We start from the raw sequence: 16,271 nt of genomic DNA, 5'->3' as shown, positions 1-16,271 counted from the left end.
AAGAACGGCAAGCAAGTTGCTGCTCAAGAGAAGAAACCCAAGTCTGGACCTAAGCCTGAAACTGAGTGTTTCTACTGCAAGCAGACTGGTCACTGGAAGCGGAACTGCCCCAAGTATTTGGCGGATAAGAAGGATGGCAAGGTGAACAAAGGTATATGTGATATACATGTTATAGATGTGTACCTTACTAATGCTCGCAGTAGCACCTGGGTATTTGATACTGGTTCCGTTGCTAATATTTGCAACTCGAAATAGGGACTACGGATTAAGCGAAGATTGGCTAAGGACGAGGTGACGATGCGCGTGGGAAACGGTTCCAAAGTCGATGTGATCGCGGTCGGCACGCTACCTCTACATCTACCTTCGGGATTAGTATTAGACCTAAATAATTGTTATTTGGTGCCAGCGTTGAGCATGAACATTATGTCTGGATCTTGTTTAATGCGAGACGGTTATTCATTTAAGTCAGAGAATAATGGTTGTTCTATTTATATGAGTAATATCTTTTATGGTCATGCACCCTTGAAGAGTGGTCTATTCTTATTGAATCTCGAGAGTAGTGATACACATATTCATAATGTTAAAACCAAAAGATGCAGAGTTGATAATGATGGTGCAACTTATTTGTGGCACTGCCGTTTAGGTCATATCGGTGTAAAGCGCATGAAGAAACTCCATACTGATGGACTTTTGGAACCACTTGATTATGAATCACTTGGTACTTGCGAACCGTGCCTCATGGGCAAGATGACTAAAACACCGTTCTCCGGTACTATGGAGAGAGCAACAGATTTGTTGGAAATCATACATACGGATGTATGTGGTCCGATGAATATTGAGGCTCGTGGCGGATATCGTTATTTTCTCACCTTCACAGATGACTTAAGCAGATATGGGTATATCTACTTAATGAAACATAAGTCTGAAACATTTGAAAAGTTCAAAGAATTTCAGAGTGAAGTTGAAAATCATCGTAACAAGAAAATAAAGTTTCTACGATCTGATCGTGGAGGAGAATATTTGAGTTACGAGTTTGGTGTACATTTGAAGCAATGCGGAATAGTTTCGCAACTCACGCCACCCGGAACACCACAGCGTAATGGTGTGTCCGAACGTCGTAATCGTACTATACTAGATATGGTGCGATCTATGATGTCTCTTACTGAGTTACCGCTATCGTTTTGGGGATACGCTCTAGAGACGGCCGCATTCACGTTAAATAGGGCACCATCAAAATCCGTTGAGACGACGCCTTATGAACTGTGGTTTGGCAAGAAACCAAAGTTGTCGTTTCTGAAAGTTTGGGGCTGCGATGCTTATGTGAAAAAGCTTCAACCTGATAAGCTCGAACCCAAATCGGAGAAATGTGTCTTCATAGGATATCCAAAGGAAACTATTGGATACACCTTCTATCACAGATCCGAAGGCAAGACTTTTGTTGCTAAATTCGGAAACTTTCTGGAGAAGGAGTTTCTCTCGAAAGAAGTGAGTGGGAGGAAAGTAGAACTTGACGAGGCAACTGTACCTGCTTCCTTATTGGAAAGTAGCACATCACAGAAAACTATTTTAGTGACACCTACACCAGTTAGTGAGGAAGCTAATGATGATGATCATGAAACTTCAGATCAAGATACTACTGAACCTGGTAGATCAACCAGAGTGAGATCCGCGCCAGAGTGGTACGGTAATCTAGTTCTGGAAGTCATGCTATTAGATCATGATGAACCTACGAACTATGAAGAAGCGATGGTGAGCCCAGATTCCGCAAAATGGCTTGAAGCCATGAAATCTGAGATGGGATCCATGTATGAGAACAAAGTATGGACTTTGGTTGACTTGCCCGTTGATCGGCAAGCAATTAAGAATAAATGGATCTTCAAGAAGAAGACTGGCGCTGACGGTAATATTACTGTCTACAAAGCTCGACTTGTCGCAAAAGGTTTTCGACAAGTTCAAGGGGTTGACTACGATGAGACCTTCTCACCCGTAGCGATGCTTAAGTCTGTCCGAATCATGTTAGCGATTGCCGCATTTTATGATTATGAAATTTGGCAAATGGATGTCAAAACTGCATTCCTGAATGGATTTCTGGAAGAAGAGTTGTATATGATGCAACCGGAAGGTTTTGTCGATCCAAAGGGAGCTAACAAAGTGTGCAAGCTCCAGCGATCCATTTATGGACTGGTGCAAGCCTCTCGGAGTTGGAATAAACGTTTTGATAGTGTGATCAAAGCATTTGGGTTTATACAGACTTTTGGAGAAGCCTGTATTTACAAGAAAGTGAGTGGGAGCTCTGTAGCATTTCTAATATTATATGTGGATGACATATTACTGATTGGAAATGATATAGAATTTCTGGATAGCATAAAGGGATACTTGAATAAGAGTTTTTCAATGAAAGATCTCGGTGAAGCTGCTTACATATTAGGCATTAAGATCTATAGAGATAGATCAAGACGCTTAATTGGACTTTCACAAAGCACATACCTTGACAAAGTTTTGAAAAAGTTCAAAATGGATCAAGCAAAGAAAGGGTTCTTGCCTGTGTCACAAGGTGTGAGATTGAGTAAGACTCAAAACCCGACCACTGCAGAAGATAGAGAGAAAATGAAAGATATTCCCTATGCTTCAGCCATAGGCTCTATCATGTATGCAATGCTGTGTACCAGACCTGATGTGTGCCTTGCTATAAGTTTAGCAGGGAGGTACCAAAGTAATCCAGGAGTGGATCACTGGACAGCGGTCAAGAACATCCTGAAGTACCTGAAAAGGACTAAGGATATGTTTCTCATATATGGAGGTGAAAAAGAGCTCATCGTAAAAGGTTACATTGATGCAAGCTTTGACACTGATCCGGACGATTCTAAATCGCAAACCGGATACGTGTTTATATTAAACGGTGGAGCTGTAAGTTGGTGCAGTTCGAAACAAAGCGTTGTAGCGGGATCTACATGTGAAGTGGAGTACATAGCTGCTTCGGAAGCAGCAAATGAAGGAGTCTGGATGAAGGAGTTCATATCCGATCTAGGTGTCATACCTAGTGCATCGGGTCCAATGAAAATCTTTTGTGACAATACTGGTGCAATTGCCTTGGCAAAGGAATCCAGATTTCACAAGAGAACCAAGCACATCAAGAGACGCTTCAATTCCACCCGGGATCTAGTCCAGGTGGGAGACATAGAGATTTGCAAGATACATACGGATCTGAATGTTGCAGACCCATTGACTAAGCCTCTTCCACGAGCAAAACATGATCAGCACCAAGACTCCATGGGTGTTAGAATCATTACTGTGTAATCTAGATTATTGACTCTAGTGCAAGTGGGAGACTGAAGGAAATATGCCCTATAGGCAATAATAAAGTTATTATTTATTTCCTTATATCATGATAAATGTTTATTATTCATGCTAGAATTGTATTAACCGGAAACATAATACATGTGTGAATACATAGACAAACAGAGTGTCACTAGTATGCCTCTACTTGACTAGCTCATTAATCAAAGATGGTTATGTTTCCTAACCATGAACAAAGAGTTGTTATTTGATTAACAAGGTCACATCATTAGATGAATGATCTGATTGACATGACCCATTCCATTAGCTTAGCACCCGATCGTTTAGTATGTTGCTATTGCTTTCTTCATGACTTATACATGTTCCTATGACTATGAGATTATGCAACTCCCGTTTGCCGAAGGAACACTTTGGGTGCTACCAAACGTCACAACGTAAATGGATGATTATAAAGGAGCATTACAGGTGTCTCCAAAGATAGATGTTGGGTTGGCGTATTTCGAGATTAGGATTTGTCACTCCGATTGTCGGAGAGGTATCTCTGGGCCCTCTCGGTAATGCACATCACATAAGCCTTGCAAGCATTACAACTAATATGTTAGTTGTGAGATGATGTATTACGGAACGAGTAAAGAGACTTGCCGGTAACGAGATTGAACTAGGTATTGGATACCGACGATCGAATCTCAGGCAAGTAACATACCGATGACAAAGGGAAAACGTATGTTGTTATGCGGTCTGACCGATAAAGATCTTCGTAGAATATGTAGGAGCCAATATGGGCATCCAGGTCCCGCTATTGGTTATTGACCGGAGACGTGTCTCGGTCATGTCTACATTGTTCTCGAACCGTAGGGTCCGCACGCTTAACGTTACGATGACATTTATTATGAGTTTATGCATTTTGATGTACCGAAGTTAGTTCGGAGTCCCGGATGTGATCACGAACATGACGAGGAGTCTCGAAATGGTCGAGACATAAAGATTGATATATTGGACGGCTATATTCGGACACCGGAAGCGTTCCGGGTGATTTCGGAGAAATCCGGAGTGCCGGAGGGGTTACCGGAACCCCCCGGGGAAGTAATGGGCCTTATTGGGCCTGAGGGGAGAGAGAGGGCAGCAGCCCAAGAGGTGGCGCGCCCCCCCTCAAGGGAGTCCGAATTGGACTAGGAGGGGAGGGCGCGTCCCCCCCCTTTCCCTCTCCCTCTCTTTCCTTCCCCCCCAAGTCCTAGTTGGACTAGGAAAGGGGAGTCCTACTCCCACTAGGAGGAGGACTCCCCCTCCCTTGGCACGCCCCATAGGCCGGCCGGCCTCCCCCTTGCTCCTTTATATACGGGGGCAAGGGGGCACCCTACACACAAGTTGATCCTTGAGATCGTTCCTTAGCCGTGTGCGGTGCCCCCCTCCACCATATTCCACCTCAGTCATACCGTTGTAGTGCTTAGGCGAAGCCCTGCGTCGGTAGAACACCATCATCGTCATCATGCCGTCGTGCTGACGAAACTCTTCCCCGACGCTTTGCTGGATCGGAGCCCGGGGAACGTCATCGAGCTGTACGTGTGCTAAGAACTCGGAGGTGCCAGAGTAACGGTGCTTGGATCGGTTGGATCGAGAAGACGTACGACTACTTCCTCTACGTTGCGTCACCGCTTCCGTTGCGGTCTACGAGGGTACGTAGACAACACTCTCCCCTCTCGTTGCTATGCATCACCATGATCTTGCGTGTGCGTAGGAATTTTTTTGAAATTACTGCGTTCCCTAACAGGAAGTGCATTTGGACGGACGATCAATTGGAAATACCAGTCACGAGGCTTCAGCAATATATCGAAGCAGCGCAGCAATGGACGTTCGTTCCAGACAGAGAGAACGACGAGCTCACAATGGCCCTCGAAAATCCTGAGCACCCTGGACGGACACGAGGCACGCCAGGCTCCATTCCATGGAAGGCTGGGTTTCCGGACGCACGCCGTTACAAATGCCATGAGAGGAGGAAGAAAGTGCAGTAGACCGAACTGCAGGCGCTGCACGCTAGGGTACAATCGATAGAGGAACGAGAAGCAAATCGCAGCAAACGAACTGTCGAAGCTTCCCCCGAAGCTATCCCGCCATCTCAGCGGAGAAGCAGCGTGGCTTCCACCGATCTGCTTCAGCCGGAGCATGTCTTGACGGCTCCTACCAGCTATCCCGTGGATGCTATCACGGAGTCTCAAAATTGCCACCTTATGACGCAATGGATTGATATGAAGGTCAAGGCGGTTGTTGGCTCTGTTTATCCTACTGAACCCGACGCAACTTTTCACTGCCGGCCGATTCCAGAAGGATATGCTAGGGTGATGGTGGATGAAATAACGGAGGGATTTGAGGACCTCCCGCTTGACCACCCTATCGGTGAAGGGGAGACTCTGCTGGGTTCTGCTCTGAAGACTCCATGTCTATGGCGGAAGGAGCTCATCAACCTTCCGAACTGGACGCCTCCGCCTCCTCCTCCTCCGGCGAGTCAGGGCACTCCGCTTCCTCCACCGCCTCCTCCTCCGGCGAGTGACGATTAGGGCACTCGGCCGGCTCCTTCTCCGGCGCGTGGCGGCACTCCGCCTCCTTCTCCGCCTGCGCCGGCGTGCCCGAGCAGCCAGCCTCCTCCTTCTCCGCCTCGTCAGCAAGGGCGGAAGAGACCCTCCGCCGCTCCGGCTGCTCCGGTGCATCGTAGTCCTTCTCCTCCGGCTCGTAAGCAAGTAAAGAAGACAGCCGCTCCATCTGCTCTGCCGGCGTCTAGCAGTACAGCCAGAGGCGGGAGGAAATACAGATTCGGTCCTTCTCTGAAGACTCCAGAGAAGTTACCATACGAGATGACCCCGGAGGAGAACGCGAAGATCGCGCGAACCGAAGTAGAGGACTGGTTTCAAGGGTTGAAAGCACAGAGACATCCACCTCCGGAGGAGAAGGTAGATCCGGTGAAAGCGAAGCGCACTCTGGCTGCCCTGACAAAACCACCCAAGTCTCCGTCGAAAGGAAACTATGAGCGCATTATTGGAAAGACATGGGCCGAAGCGGAGCGGTCGGGAAGTACAGTCAGTGATCAAAGGATGAAAGAATGACGAGCAGTTGGGAAACAAACTGCCCAGCTCGGCGAACAAGGGAATCAATCGTGCCCCCCGCTCAAGGTGCCTAGCGACATCGTCGATCCGAGGATGGTGCCCGGTTATAGCAATCTTGGAGATTACCTGCCCGACGATGTACATTATGATTTCATGGACGTGCAGATACACAGATACGAGTACGGGAAGTCTCTCGTCAAAGATGAAAGATCTCTATCAACGATGATGCGAAGATTGCTTGATTGGTACTTGAAAATCTGCAGATACCGAGGCCAACTTGCTACGATCATTCAAAATAAATGAAAACAAAGATATAATACTCTTTCCTTACAACTTCAAGTGAGTGTTACTGTCTTGTGCATATTCGGTTTCCCTTATATATTAGTCCAGGTTATAGTAATGTAATTGATGAGTTATGCATGCGTGCGCATGTACCACTATATTCTCCTAGAGATTAGGCTTGAGCAGGGAGTAGTAACTGTCTTGGACTCTAAACGAAAAGATCCCCAGGAGTATGCGGACATGACTCAAATACTCGAGAAGTAAGTTAAATCGATCATTATCCACCATATCAGCAACTTTGTTCATTTCTGATATCAAGTAATTGTTTTCTTTGTCTGGCAGGTTTTGGAGAAAATTCACCAAAAAAGCTCCGGGACAGCCGAAGGAGCTGGAAGTTAGACACCCGAAAGTAAGTACTATAGTAGCATGTTCCGTGCATCTCCTAGCTATTGATTCAAGCGCTAGTTTCATCAATACCATTTGGCATTCTTGCTTATCTGTTTGATTGACCTCTATTTCTTGTAAAGTGGTTGTGGTAGGACCAAGGGAATGATTTCTGTGGATACTACGTTTGCGAGTCCATCCGCCACACGACCTGTGAGCGGGGCTACTCTGACGAACAATATGAAGTGCGTAAATAACAATATTCACAATTTTATTTTATTACCATCATTTGTGTTGAGTTTCATTCATTCATATATATATGTATTCACCCCCTTCTTCAAATTAGATGTTCCGGATGCGGGATGAACTTCTAGCACCAGATCTCATGCGAGCAATTCAAGAGGAATTGGCGGCATTCTTTCTTGACCATGTGATCGCTGAAGACGGAGAATACTATGTGGACCATGCGTCCGTAGTTTAGGAGATTATATTTGTAAGAGATAATTATTGTATATATGTAGTCGGTAGTGTCGGATATATATACGAGAACTTGTTGTTCAACCAATCTTTCGGAGAAGGAGAGGTGGTCGATATCACTTCTCTCTGTATGCATATATGTTCATGACGATCTTCTGTTTCCTTCGTTTGCTTACTAGCTAGCTAGCGTGTCTAGTCCTCTCTATACGTATGTATAGTACGTAGGGTCGACCAAGCACGAACATAAGAGAGGACACTTCTCTCTATTAATTAGCTAGCTAACACAATATATGAAATACCTAAATTAACCCCCCAAAACCCCCAACCCCCTTCAAAAAAAAAACAAAAACCCAAGCCACAGAAATGCTGACGCGTGGATGCCTATTGGTCCCGGTTGGTGCCACCAACCGGGACCAAAGGCCCTCCTGCCTGGGCTCAGGGCGCAGGCCACGTGGAGGCCCATCTGTCCCGGTTCTTGTTAGAACCGGGACTAAAGGGTCAGGGCATTAGTAACGACCCTTTAGTCCTGATTCTGGAACCGGGACAAAAGGCCCTTACGAACCGGGACAATAGGCCCGTTTTCTACTAGTGGGAGCTCCGCCGCTTTTCGTAACGACCGGCAGGTTCCCCCTTTTCTTTCTCCTCAGATCTACACTAGGTTACTTGAATCCATGGTGTTCGTCGGTGTTCATCCCTTTCTTAGTTCATCATAGCCTGAGTAGAAAACTTTGTTTTTGACCTGAAAATACCACGGTAATGATGCAGTTGTAGTCTTGATATCCATCTTGCATCTTGAACAAATTGTGTTCCTTTCTCAAACCCATGGAGAATCCATTAGTACTTCCGTCACCGCTGTTTAGGTTTAACAATTATTTTTCTTTTTTGAACTTCCCACAGATCCGTAAATATAGCAGTGACGGAAGCTGCCAAACACGTTGACAAAACTGCAAAACACGTTGTCAAAACTGTGTAGGAAGAACTTTTTTTTAACGTGCAAGGCAAGTTCTGTACTAGTCATGTTGAAGAACACAATGGAAAAGGTCATACTGTTTGAATGATCAAGTACACATTCAAAACGCCATCCTTTTAATACTCGAACAACGGCCAGTTATGTAGTTACGTTTAGAAGAGTATAACATGGAAAAAGTGATAATTTTTAAAGGTCAAGTAGACATTCAATATATCATTCTTTATCAATTTGACGGATCGGTATGGTCGTATATGTAATTAATTTATTAGTTTCGCCAACTGGCTCACTGATGTGCACTTGATAACCGAAGATAACTACGTACTCGTACTAGCTAGCTAGCAATGATTCGGTCATACCACATGCTGGCTTAATTACCGGCCGCCAAGCATGCGTTTCTTCTCCGATGGACAGAAGTTCAAATATGACTTGGTGTCTCACACTCAAATTAATTTTCTTAAAGGCATTATCAATGGAAAGATTCTCTCGGACAAATGAGTAGCACACAGCTTGATCGATGTTAGGTATGAACAAACAGGTATATTATAGTAACACAAACTCACACTTAGTGCAAGTTGTGCAATGCCAAAAGGACACAACACAATTTAAGAAATAATAATAGACCACTAGCAGAACAGTTGGTCTATACTTTGTTCCAATGTGCCATGTTGCCAGAAAAATAAAACCCCCACCTAGGATTAAAAAATTGTAATTCTCGTGAAACAGCAATCGATCCCGCGATTCCCTGCTTCTAGCATGCGCTTCCTACCACCAGGCCACTAAGTCGGAATTTCCAAGTGTAGTTTTTTTTCACTCTCGCAAGGCGACTAGGGAAAGCCTTCCTTCCTTCGATCTTCCCCGGCGAGCGCATGGATTCGCCTCCCCTCCGCCTACCGTTCCGGTAGCCGGTGGCGGCCGGGAGGGTATTCCTCGTGCCTCGGCTTACATAGGTAGGGTTTTCGTTCTCGCAAGGGCGGCGCTCGGACGAATGGCGTACCTTCTTTTTCGAATCAGTCTTCCGGGCTTCGATCCTTCTCAAGTTCATTCATCGGGACGGATTAGACGAAGCTCCGACGTGGATTCCTGCCATCTCCTCAGAGCGACGAGGTTAGGCTTTCTTGTCGTGCAAAAGCAACAGTGAGATTTGGTATTAGGTTCTTCGAATCAATTCAAGGAGTCAATGCGACTACTACGGCTCCCGAACTCTGGTCCTTAGGGGCACATGCACTAAGACTTCTCGGCTGTCATCGACAAGATCAGGCCAGATCCGGTATATGAGCGACAACAGCGACATGTTCGTGGCAATGGTCGTTCGGTTGTCCATAGACCTGGATGTAATTCTTATTATGTTTGGGGTGCTTTGTACTTCCACTGAATCTTTATAATAGGTATGATATTTTTGTTAAAAAAGTCAGAATTTATGAAAACCGGCCGGTTTCCGAAAATCTTGTTCGAAAAAAAACCCTGCAACAATACAGCAGCCGCCCATGATGGGATGTTGCAACTGACCTAGGAGCCCATCTATATACGCATGAGGTCCGTGATTGCCTCCCACACTCGAAGGGTCCGGAGATAATCTTCATCTTCACCGCCCACACGCCTTAGTTGGCCTTGGTGAGCATCAGGTACTGGAAGGGGATGTTGCGGTGCGATATTACAGTAGCACCACCCCTTTCTCAATCACTGGTCGCAGACGTTCTGCCCTTGTTCACCTTGTCGCTGTTCTTGTTCACGTTGGAACCGACGTTGCCGGACTTGTTTGCCTTGGAACCGACGTTGCCGGACTTGTTCGGCTTGGAACCGCCATTGTCGGACTTGGAGCTGACTGACTCTTGATCGCTGTCCCGCATCGTAGATTGTCGATCGTCGAGGCTTTAGATACCAATTATTGGCTTTATAACGCTAGATCAATTCACCAGGAGCAACAACGTGTATGTGCAGCAAGGCTGTCAAGCAAGCAAGCTAGCATGAATATTTTATCAATTTAACGGATTAATATGGTACGGCGTATGTATAATTTGATTTATTAGGTTCGTTAATTGGCTCAATGATGTACACTTCACAACCAAGGATAAGGACTAGTAAGCTTGCAATGATACATGCTAGGGTAACGCAATTATGTTTCTTCAATGATCATGATTGAGATGCAGATTAAATAGAACTAGTTTATATTCAGTTTGTTCATAAGAGTAATTGCAATTTTAGCAATGGTTGCTGCCAGTTGTCTGCCTTTCCAGTACTATAAAGGATTGCCTCTCAGTTCAGCAGTGCACACCGCCCATGAGAGCGATGCAACAGCTATGACAAGGTTCACCGCGGCACATCCAGTGCTCGTGCAGGTGAAGTACGGAGTTTTTACCAGAACACGCAGAGCACCAAGAAAGAAGAGGCAACGGCCTGTGGTTAGATTAGAACGACCAGCAACCATTGCTAAAAATTGCAATGGTGCAAAAAAGATTAGGTGGTATATACACTGGCATGTTTTGATAGACACGACTTCATCATTTTAACAGATTGATACGGTTGTATATGTAATTTGTTAGATTCCTTAATGATTTAACCCCTATGCGCTTTCCCTAAAGCTGCCGAATACGTTGTGAAAACTGTGTAGGAAGGATTTTTCTTGACGTGCCAAGGCTATTTCTGTACTAGTAGTTGTGTAGAAGAATATAATGGAAAAGGTCATACTGTTTGAATGGTTTTCATTTTTAACGTCTTATTTTCTCTGGAGAAGCTCAAATCGAACGGATAGAGCAGATGGTCCAACTACAAAACTTCTTCTTTTTCATTACTTCGATGGTCGTGCCCCGTGGCATGCCAGCACCCGTACTATTCAAATGGTTCGTCAGTAGAGATATTTCCACTGGTTTCCCTTCTTCCAATGGAACTATAATTCCAAATAAATATCCAAAAACGTCATCCTTTGAATACTCGAACAAAGGACAGTTTCGTACTTGTTATGTTTAGAAGAATAGCTTTATAATACCGAAACGTCAGGCAACTGGCAGCCACCCTTGTGCGCTAAAAATTGCAACGGTGCAAAAAAGATTAGGTGGTATACATACTGTCATGTTTGGTTTGCATGAGTGTTTTATCAATTTAACAGATTGATATGGTATGTCATATATATAATCTTACTTTTTAGGTTCGTTAATTGGCTCAGTGATGTACACTTGATAACCAAAGATAATTACGTACTCGTAGTAGCTAGCTAGCAATGATTCGGTCGTACCACATGCTCGCTTGCCGGCCGCCAAGCATGCGTTTCTTCTCCGATTGACAGAAGTTCAAATATGACTTGGTGTCTCACACTCAAATTAATTTCTGAAACGCATTATCCATGGAAAGATTCTCTCGCACAAATGACTAGCACAGCAGCTGATCGATGTTAGGTATGAGCAAACGAGTATATTATAGTAACATAAACTCGCATTTAGTGCAAGTTGTGCAATGCGAAAAGGACACAACACTATTTAGCAGAACAGTTGGTGTATACTTTGTTCTAATGTGCCATGTTGCGAGAAAAAAAAAACCCGCCACATAGAATTAAAAAAAATGTAAATCTCGTGAAACAGGGATGGAACCCGCGACTTCCTGCTTCTACCATGCGTTTTGTTTGAACCAGGCCACTAAGCAAGTTCTAAACACGTGTGCATACATTTTCTCTTTGACCTCGTTCACTAATTTAATTCAAAACAATTTGTTTTTTTTCGGACGATATTTCATGTTATCGGGAATTTCCAAAAATAGGCCAGTTTCTGAAAATCTCGTTTGAAAAAAAAACCCTGCGACCGTACAGGAGCCACCCACGACGAGCTGCTGCGATGCAATTCTCGTGAACCAGGATTAAAAAAAATGTAATTCTCGTGAAACAGGGTTGGAACCCGCGACTTCCTGCTTCTAGCACACCCTTCCTACAACCAGGTCACTAAGCAAGTTCTAAACACGTGTGCATTCATTTTTTATTTGACGTCGTTACTTATTTAAATTCAAAACAATTTGGTATTTTCGGACAATATTTCATGTTTTTGGGGATTTCCGAAAATAGGCCGGTTTCCGAAAATCTCGTTTGAAAAAAAGAAACCCTGCGACTGTACAGCAGCCAAACACGACGAGCTGCTGCGATGGACCTAGCTAGGCGCCCGCCTATATAAGCATGAGGCCCGGTGCATGTATTCCAGACAAGGATCCAACCCGAGCTAATCAAGATGGCTTCCTCCACGCCTTACCTTGTCCTACTCTTGTGCCTCACCACTTTCCTGCAAGCATTGCTTACTGCGGCAAATTACCCACCGCCGCCGCCCCCGCCGTTTGAGCTGCCGGAGTCCGAGGTGAGGGAGAGGTTCTCCAAGTGGGTGGTCAAGTACTCAAAGCACTACTCGTGCCAGCAGGAGGAGGAGATGCGGTTCCAAGTCTTCAAGAACAACACCAACGCCATCGGCCAATTCGACCAACAGAATCCTGGCACCGTCATCGGTCGCGGGTTCCAGCCAGGTGGGTCGCAGACCAACAGCAGGGGCGGGGTGAGGATGAACAGGTTCGGCGACCTCAGCCCCACGGAGGTCCTCCAGCAGTTCACCGGGCTCAACACCACCAGCTTGAATGCCACGTCACCCACCTACCTCCCCTACCACTCCTTCAAGCCCTGCTGCGTTGACTGGCGCTCCAGTGGCGCTGTCACCGGCGTCAAGAATCAAGGCACTTGTGGTAAGTTGTCAAGCTATACCTTCTTGCAGATTTAGTTATAGTATACTATATGCATGCATGGTCATGTTTGCTCAATGAATTACTCGTGTCGTCGTGCGGATGGATGAAATTGCAATATGGCAGGATCGTGCTGGGCATTCGCGGCGGTGGCGGCCATCGAAGGCATGAACAAGATTAGGACGGGGGAGCTGGTGTCGCTGTCCGAGCAGGAACTCGTGGACTGCGACACCGGGAGCAGCGGCTGCGGCGGCGGCCACTCAGACTCGGCTATGGCCCTCGTGGCCGCCCGTGGTGGCATCACGTCGGAGGAGAGGTACCCCTACGCCGGATTCCAGGGAAAGTGCGACGTGGACAAGCTACTGTTCGACCACCAGGCGTCCGTCAAGGGCTTCAAGGCCGTGCCACCCAACAACGAAGCTCAGCTGGCGATCGCCGTAGCCATGCAGCCCGTGACGGCGTACATTGACGCCAGCGGTTTTGAGTTCCAGTTCTACTCCGGCGGCATCTACCGTGGCCCCTGCTCCGCCAATGTGAACCACGCCGTCACCATCGTCGGCTACTGCGAGGGTCCCGCCGAGGGAGACAAGTACTGGATTGCCAAGAACTCGTGGAGCAACGACTGGGGTGAACAAGGATATGTCTACCTCGCAAAGGACGTGCCCTCGTCCACGGGCACATGTGGCCTTGCCACCTCGCCCTTCTACCCCACGGCTTGACCACAGCAGCCAGCACTATGTGTGATATCTAAGAAATTGCTTCGATAATGCAAAATTATTTTTTTACTATACTTCCCTTTAATTTGATCAATCGTTAGACCATGCGTGTAATAGCATGTCCTGAGAGTAATAAATTTTCAAGTGAATTACACTTTTTACCAGTTAATTGTGCATTTGTGACATATATTTACCGATTTTGTGGATGTTGTATCGAAATATCCCATCTAAAAAACTGTGTACTCGATTTTAATCCATTTTAGCATTTTGCCTACTATTATATATGACCCGCATGTTAGGTACATACTTTAACAACAATGTTTAAAGATCTCAGGACAGGATCGACGATCATGTCTAGCCTTCTCTTCTCCATGGGTTCCACACCACGCCGTCCTTGTGGTATCCTCTAACCGTGATCATCACCGCACACATTTTACAATCGACAACCATGAGAGATACATGGTACGCAGTTTTTAAAATAGGGTAATCTAGACGAATGCTCATGAAGAAATGGGGTGACTGGTGTGCCGCGAATGTACATATTGGAGGTAAAAGGTGAAATCCAGTCTGAATTTCCAGATGACATTTTGGGTACGTATCGTGCTCGTGCACACTCTTCTTTCTTTTCTATTTCTTCATGGGATTTTCTTTTAAAATGAAATTTGCATGCACGATGAGCACTCTTATGGTACTGTTAAAAAAGATATGAAACCTCCATTTGTTAGAGTCTGATGGCTGAAGATTCATTTATACTCGGACGTAGATATATAGGAGTGCCACCTCTAAAGTCCGCGGGGTACCTTGTGAAGTCGTAATCAAGACAAAATTATTGCGCCATAAAATTATCTCCATTGCGCTCCCGTTATTATGTACGCATGCCCCCTTATTTTGTTTGTTTTTTGGACGTCTAAACACAAGATCGGAATGAATCGGGGCGGATGCTCCCCAACTGTATCCCCAAATGGATTATAATTCCTCTATTTTCTCTCCCGTTATTATGTACGCAAACTGGATCGAGGTCTTCAGCCTAGATTTGGGTCTTTAGACCTCGCTCATGTCATGGCCCCCCCTAGGCCTCTGGGTTGTATCATTGATTTGGTCTCTGATGACCCACAAATATAAGGGATTAATCATAGTCATTTCGATAATTAAGGGTGTCGAACTCGACGAAGAGGAGATGAAATCGACAAGCGGTCTTCAGTGAGGTATTTTCTGCAAGTGCTATAAATAGTAGTAACAGATAGTATGGTGGTAAGGTAATTCGTAACAAGTAGCAAGTAATGATAGTAACAAAGGCGCCGCAAGGTGGCCCAATCCTTTTTGTTGCAAAGGACATGCCGGTAGTACGTCTTATATTGAGCAAAGCGTTCTTGACGACACATGAGAATTCTCGTCTAGTCATGTTCATCATGTTTAGTTGATTCACCTTCATTACTTTGTCAATTTGATATGTGGGTGGATCAGTGTTAGGGTGTTGTGCTTACTTGACCAAGCAACCCACTTATTATTACCCTCTCTCGAAAGCATCCGCAACTACGAAAGAAGAATTAAGATAAATCTAAACATAGCATGAAACATATGGATCAAAATCAGCTCCTTACAAAAGTCAAATCATGAATTTTTACCGTGAAAAACAAGTAATCTGAGAGAAAACGGAGTCCGGGATATACACGAGGGCTCCACAAGCTCGGGAGGCGCGCCCCCAGGCTTGTTGTCTGCTCGTGCGCTTTTCGGACTACTTATTATTTTTCAATTTTTTTAAATATTCCAAAACGAAGTAAAATTGCTTTTATGGAACTTTTGGAGTCCGTTTATGTCGTGATTTTGTCACGACAGATGCCCTAGTGAAAGGACTTAGTTGCGAGGCTATTGCTATGGTGATTAGCTTGTCGGGGTTGAGCAGGTCGAGAGACCCGAGTTTACCCTGGTTCGGCCCCTCTTGATCGAGGTAAAACCTATGTCCTGCTTTGTGTTTCTATTGCTTCAGTATCGATTACAAGGTAGCGGATTCGCTTGACGTAGCTATCGAACTATTGTTTGTCCTCTACTATGCTAGGGAGTCGCCTTTATATACAGGTCGAGGCCGCCGGCTTGAGTCTGGGTCGGGTTACGACCCATGACTGAGTCACGCTCTAAATCACCTTGCCTAGTAAGGCAAGTCACCATATGATAACTTATGCCTTTGGGCCACTCACCGTCTTCTGGTCTTGGGCTTTAAGTCGGCCCATCTTATGAGTCGCCCCTCCAACACTTGGGCATGTCTGAAACCTTAACTTCGTGAGTTGCCAATGGTCTAAACCGGCCCTTCCTGGGCGGTTTATATTGCGGGGTCATATCCTCAACATTAGG

General features: G+C 45.5%; 1 protein-coding gene and 1 pseudogene across 1 annotated transcript; both read left to right on the top strand.

Moving 5' to 3' along the window:
• The window catches only part of LOC147974121 (uncharacterized), a 34,373-nt pseudogene extending 23,319 nt beyond the window's left edge, over positions 1 to 11,054 (top strand).
• Positions 11,055 to 12,668: 1,614 nt separating this feature from the next.
• Positions 12,669 to 14,086, top strand: LOC125506561 (ervatamin-B-like). The gene is made up of 2 exons (XM_048671351.2): positions 12,669 to 13,209; positions 13,333 to 14,086. The coding sequence occupies exons 1-2, from the start codon at positions 12,711 to 12,713 to the stop codon at positions 13,923 to 13,925; spliced, it is 1,092 nt and encodes a 363-aa protein (XP_048527308.1). The 5' UTR covers positions 12,669 to 12,710; the 3' UTR covers positions 13,926 to 14,086.
• The last annotated feature ends 2,185 nt before the right edge of the window (positions 14,087 to 16,271 follow it).

This window comes from Triticum urartu, chromosome 5A (assembly GCF_056163025.1).
Source record: "Triticum urartu cultivar PI428250 chromosome 5A, HENAU_Tu73, whole genome shotgun sequence".
Taxonomy (NCBI): domain Eukaryota; kingdom Viridiplantae; phylum Streptophyta; class Magnoliopsida; order Poales; family Poaceae; genus Triticum; species Triticum urartu.
The sequence above is the reverse complement of the archived record's forward strand: the minus strand, read 5'-3'. Positions and strand labels throughout refer to the sequence as shown.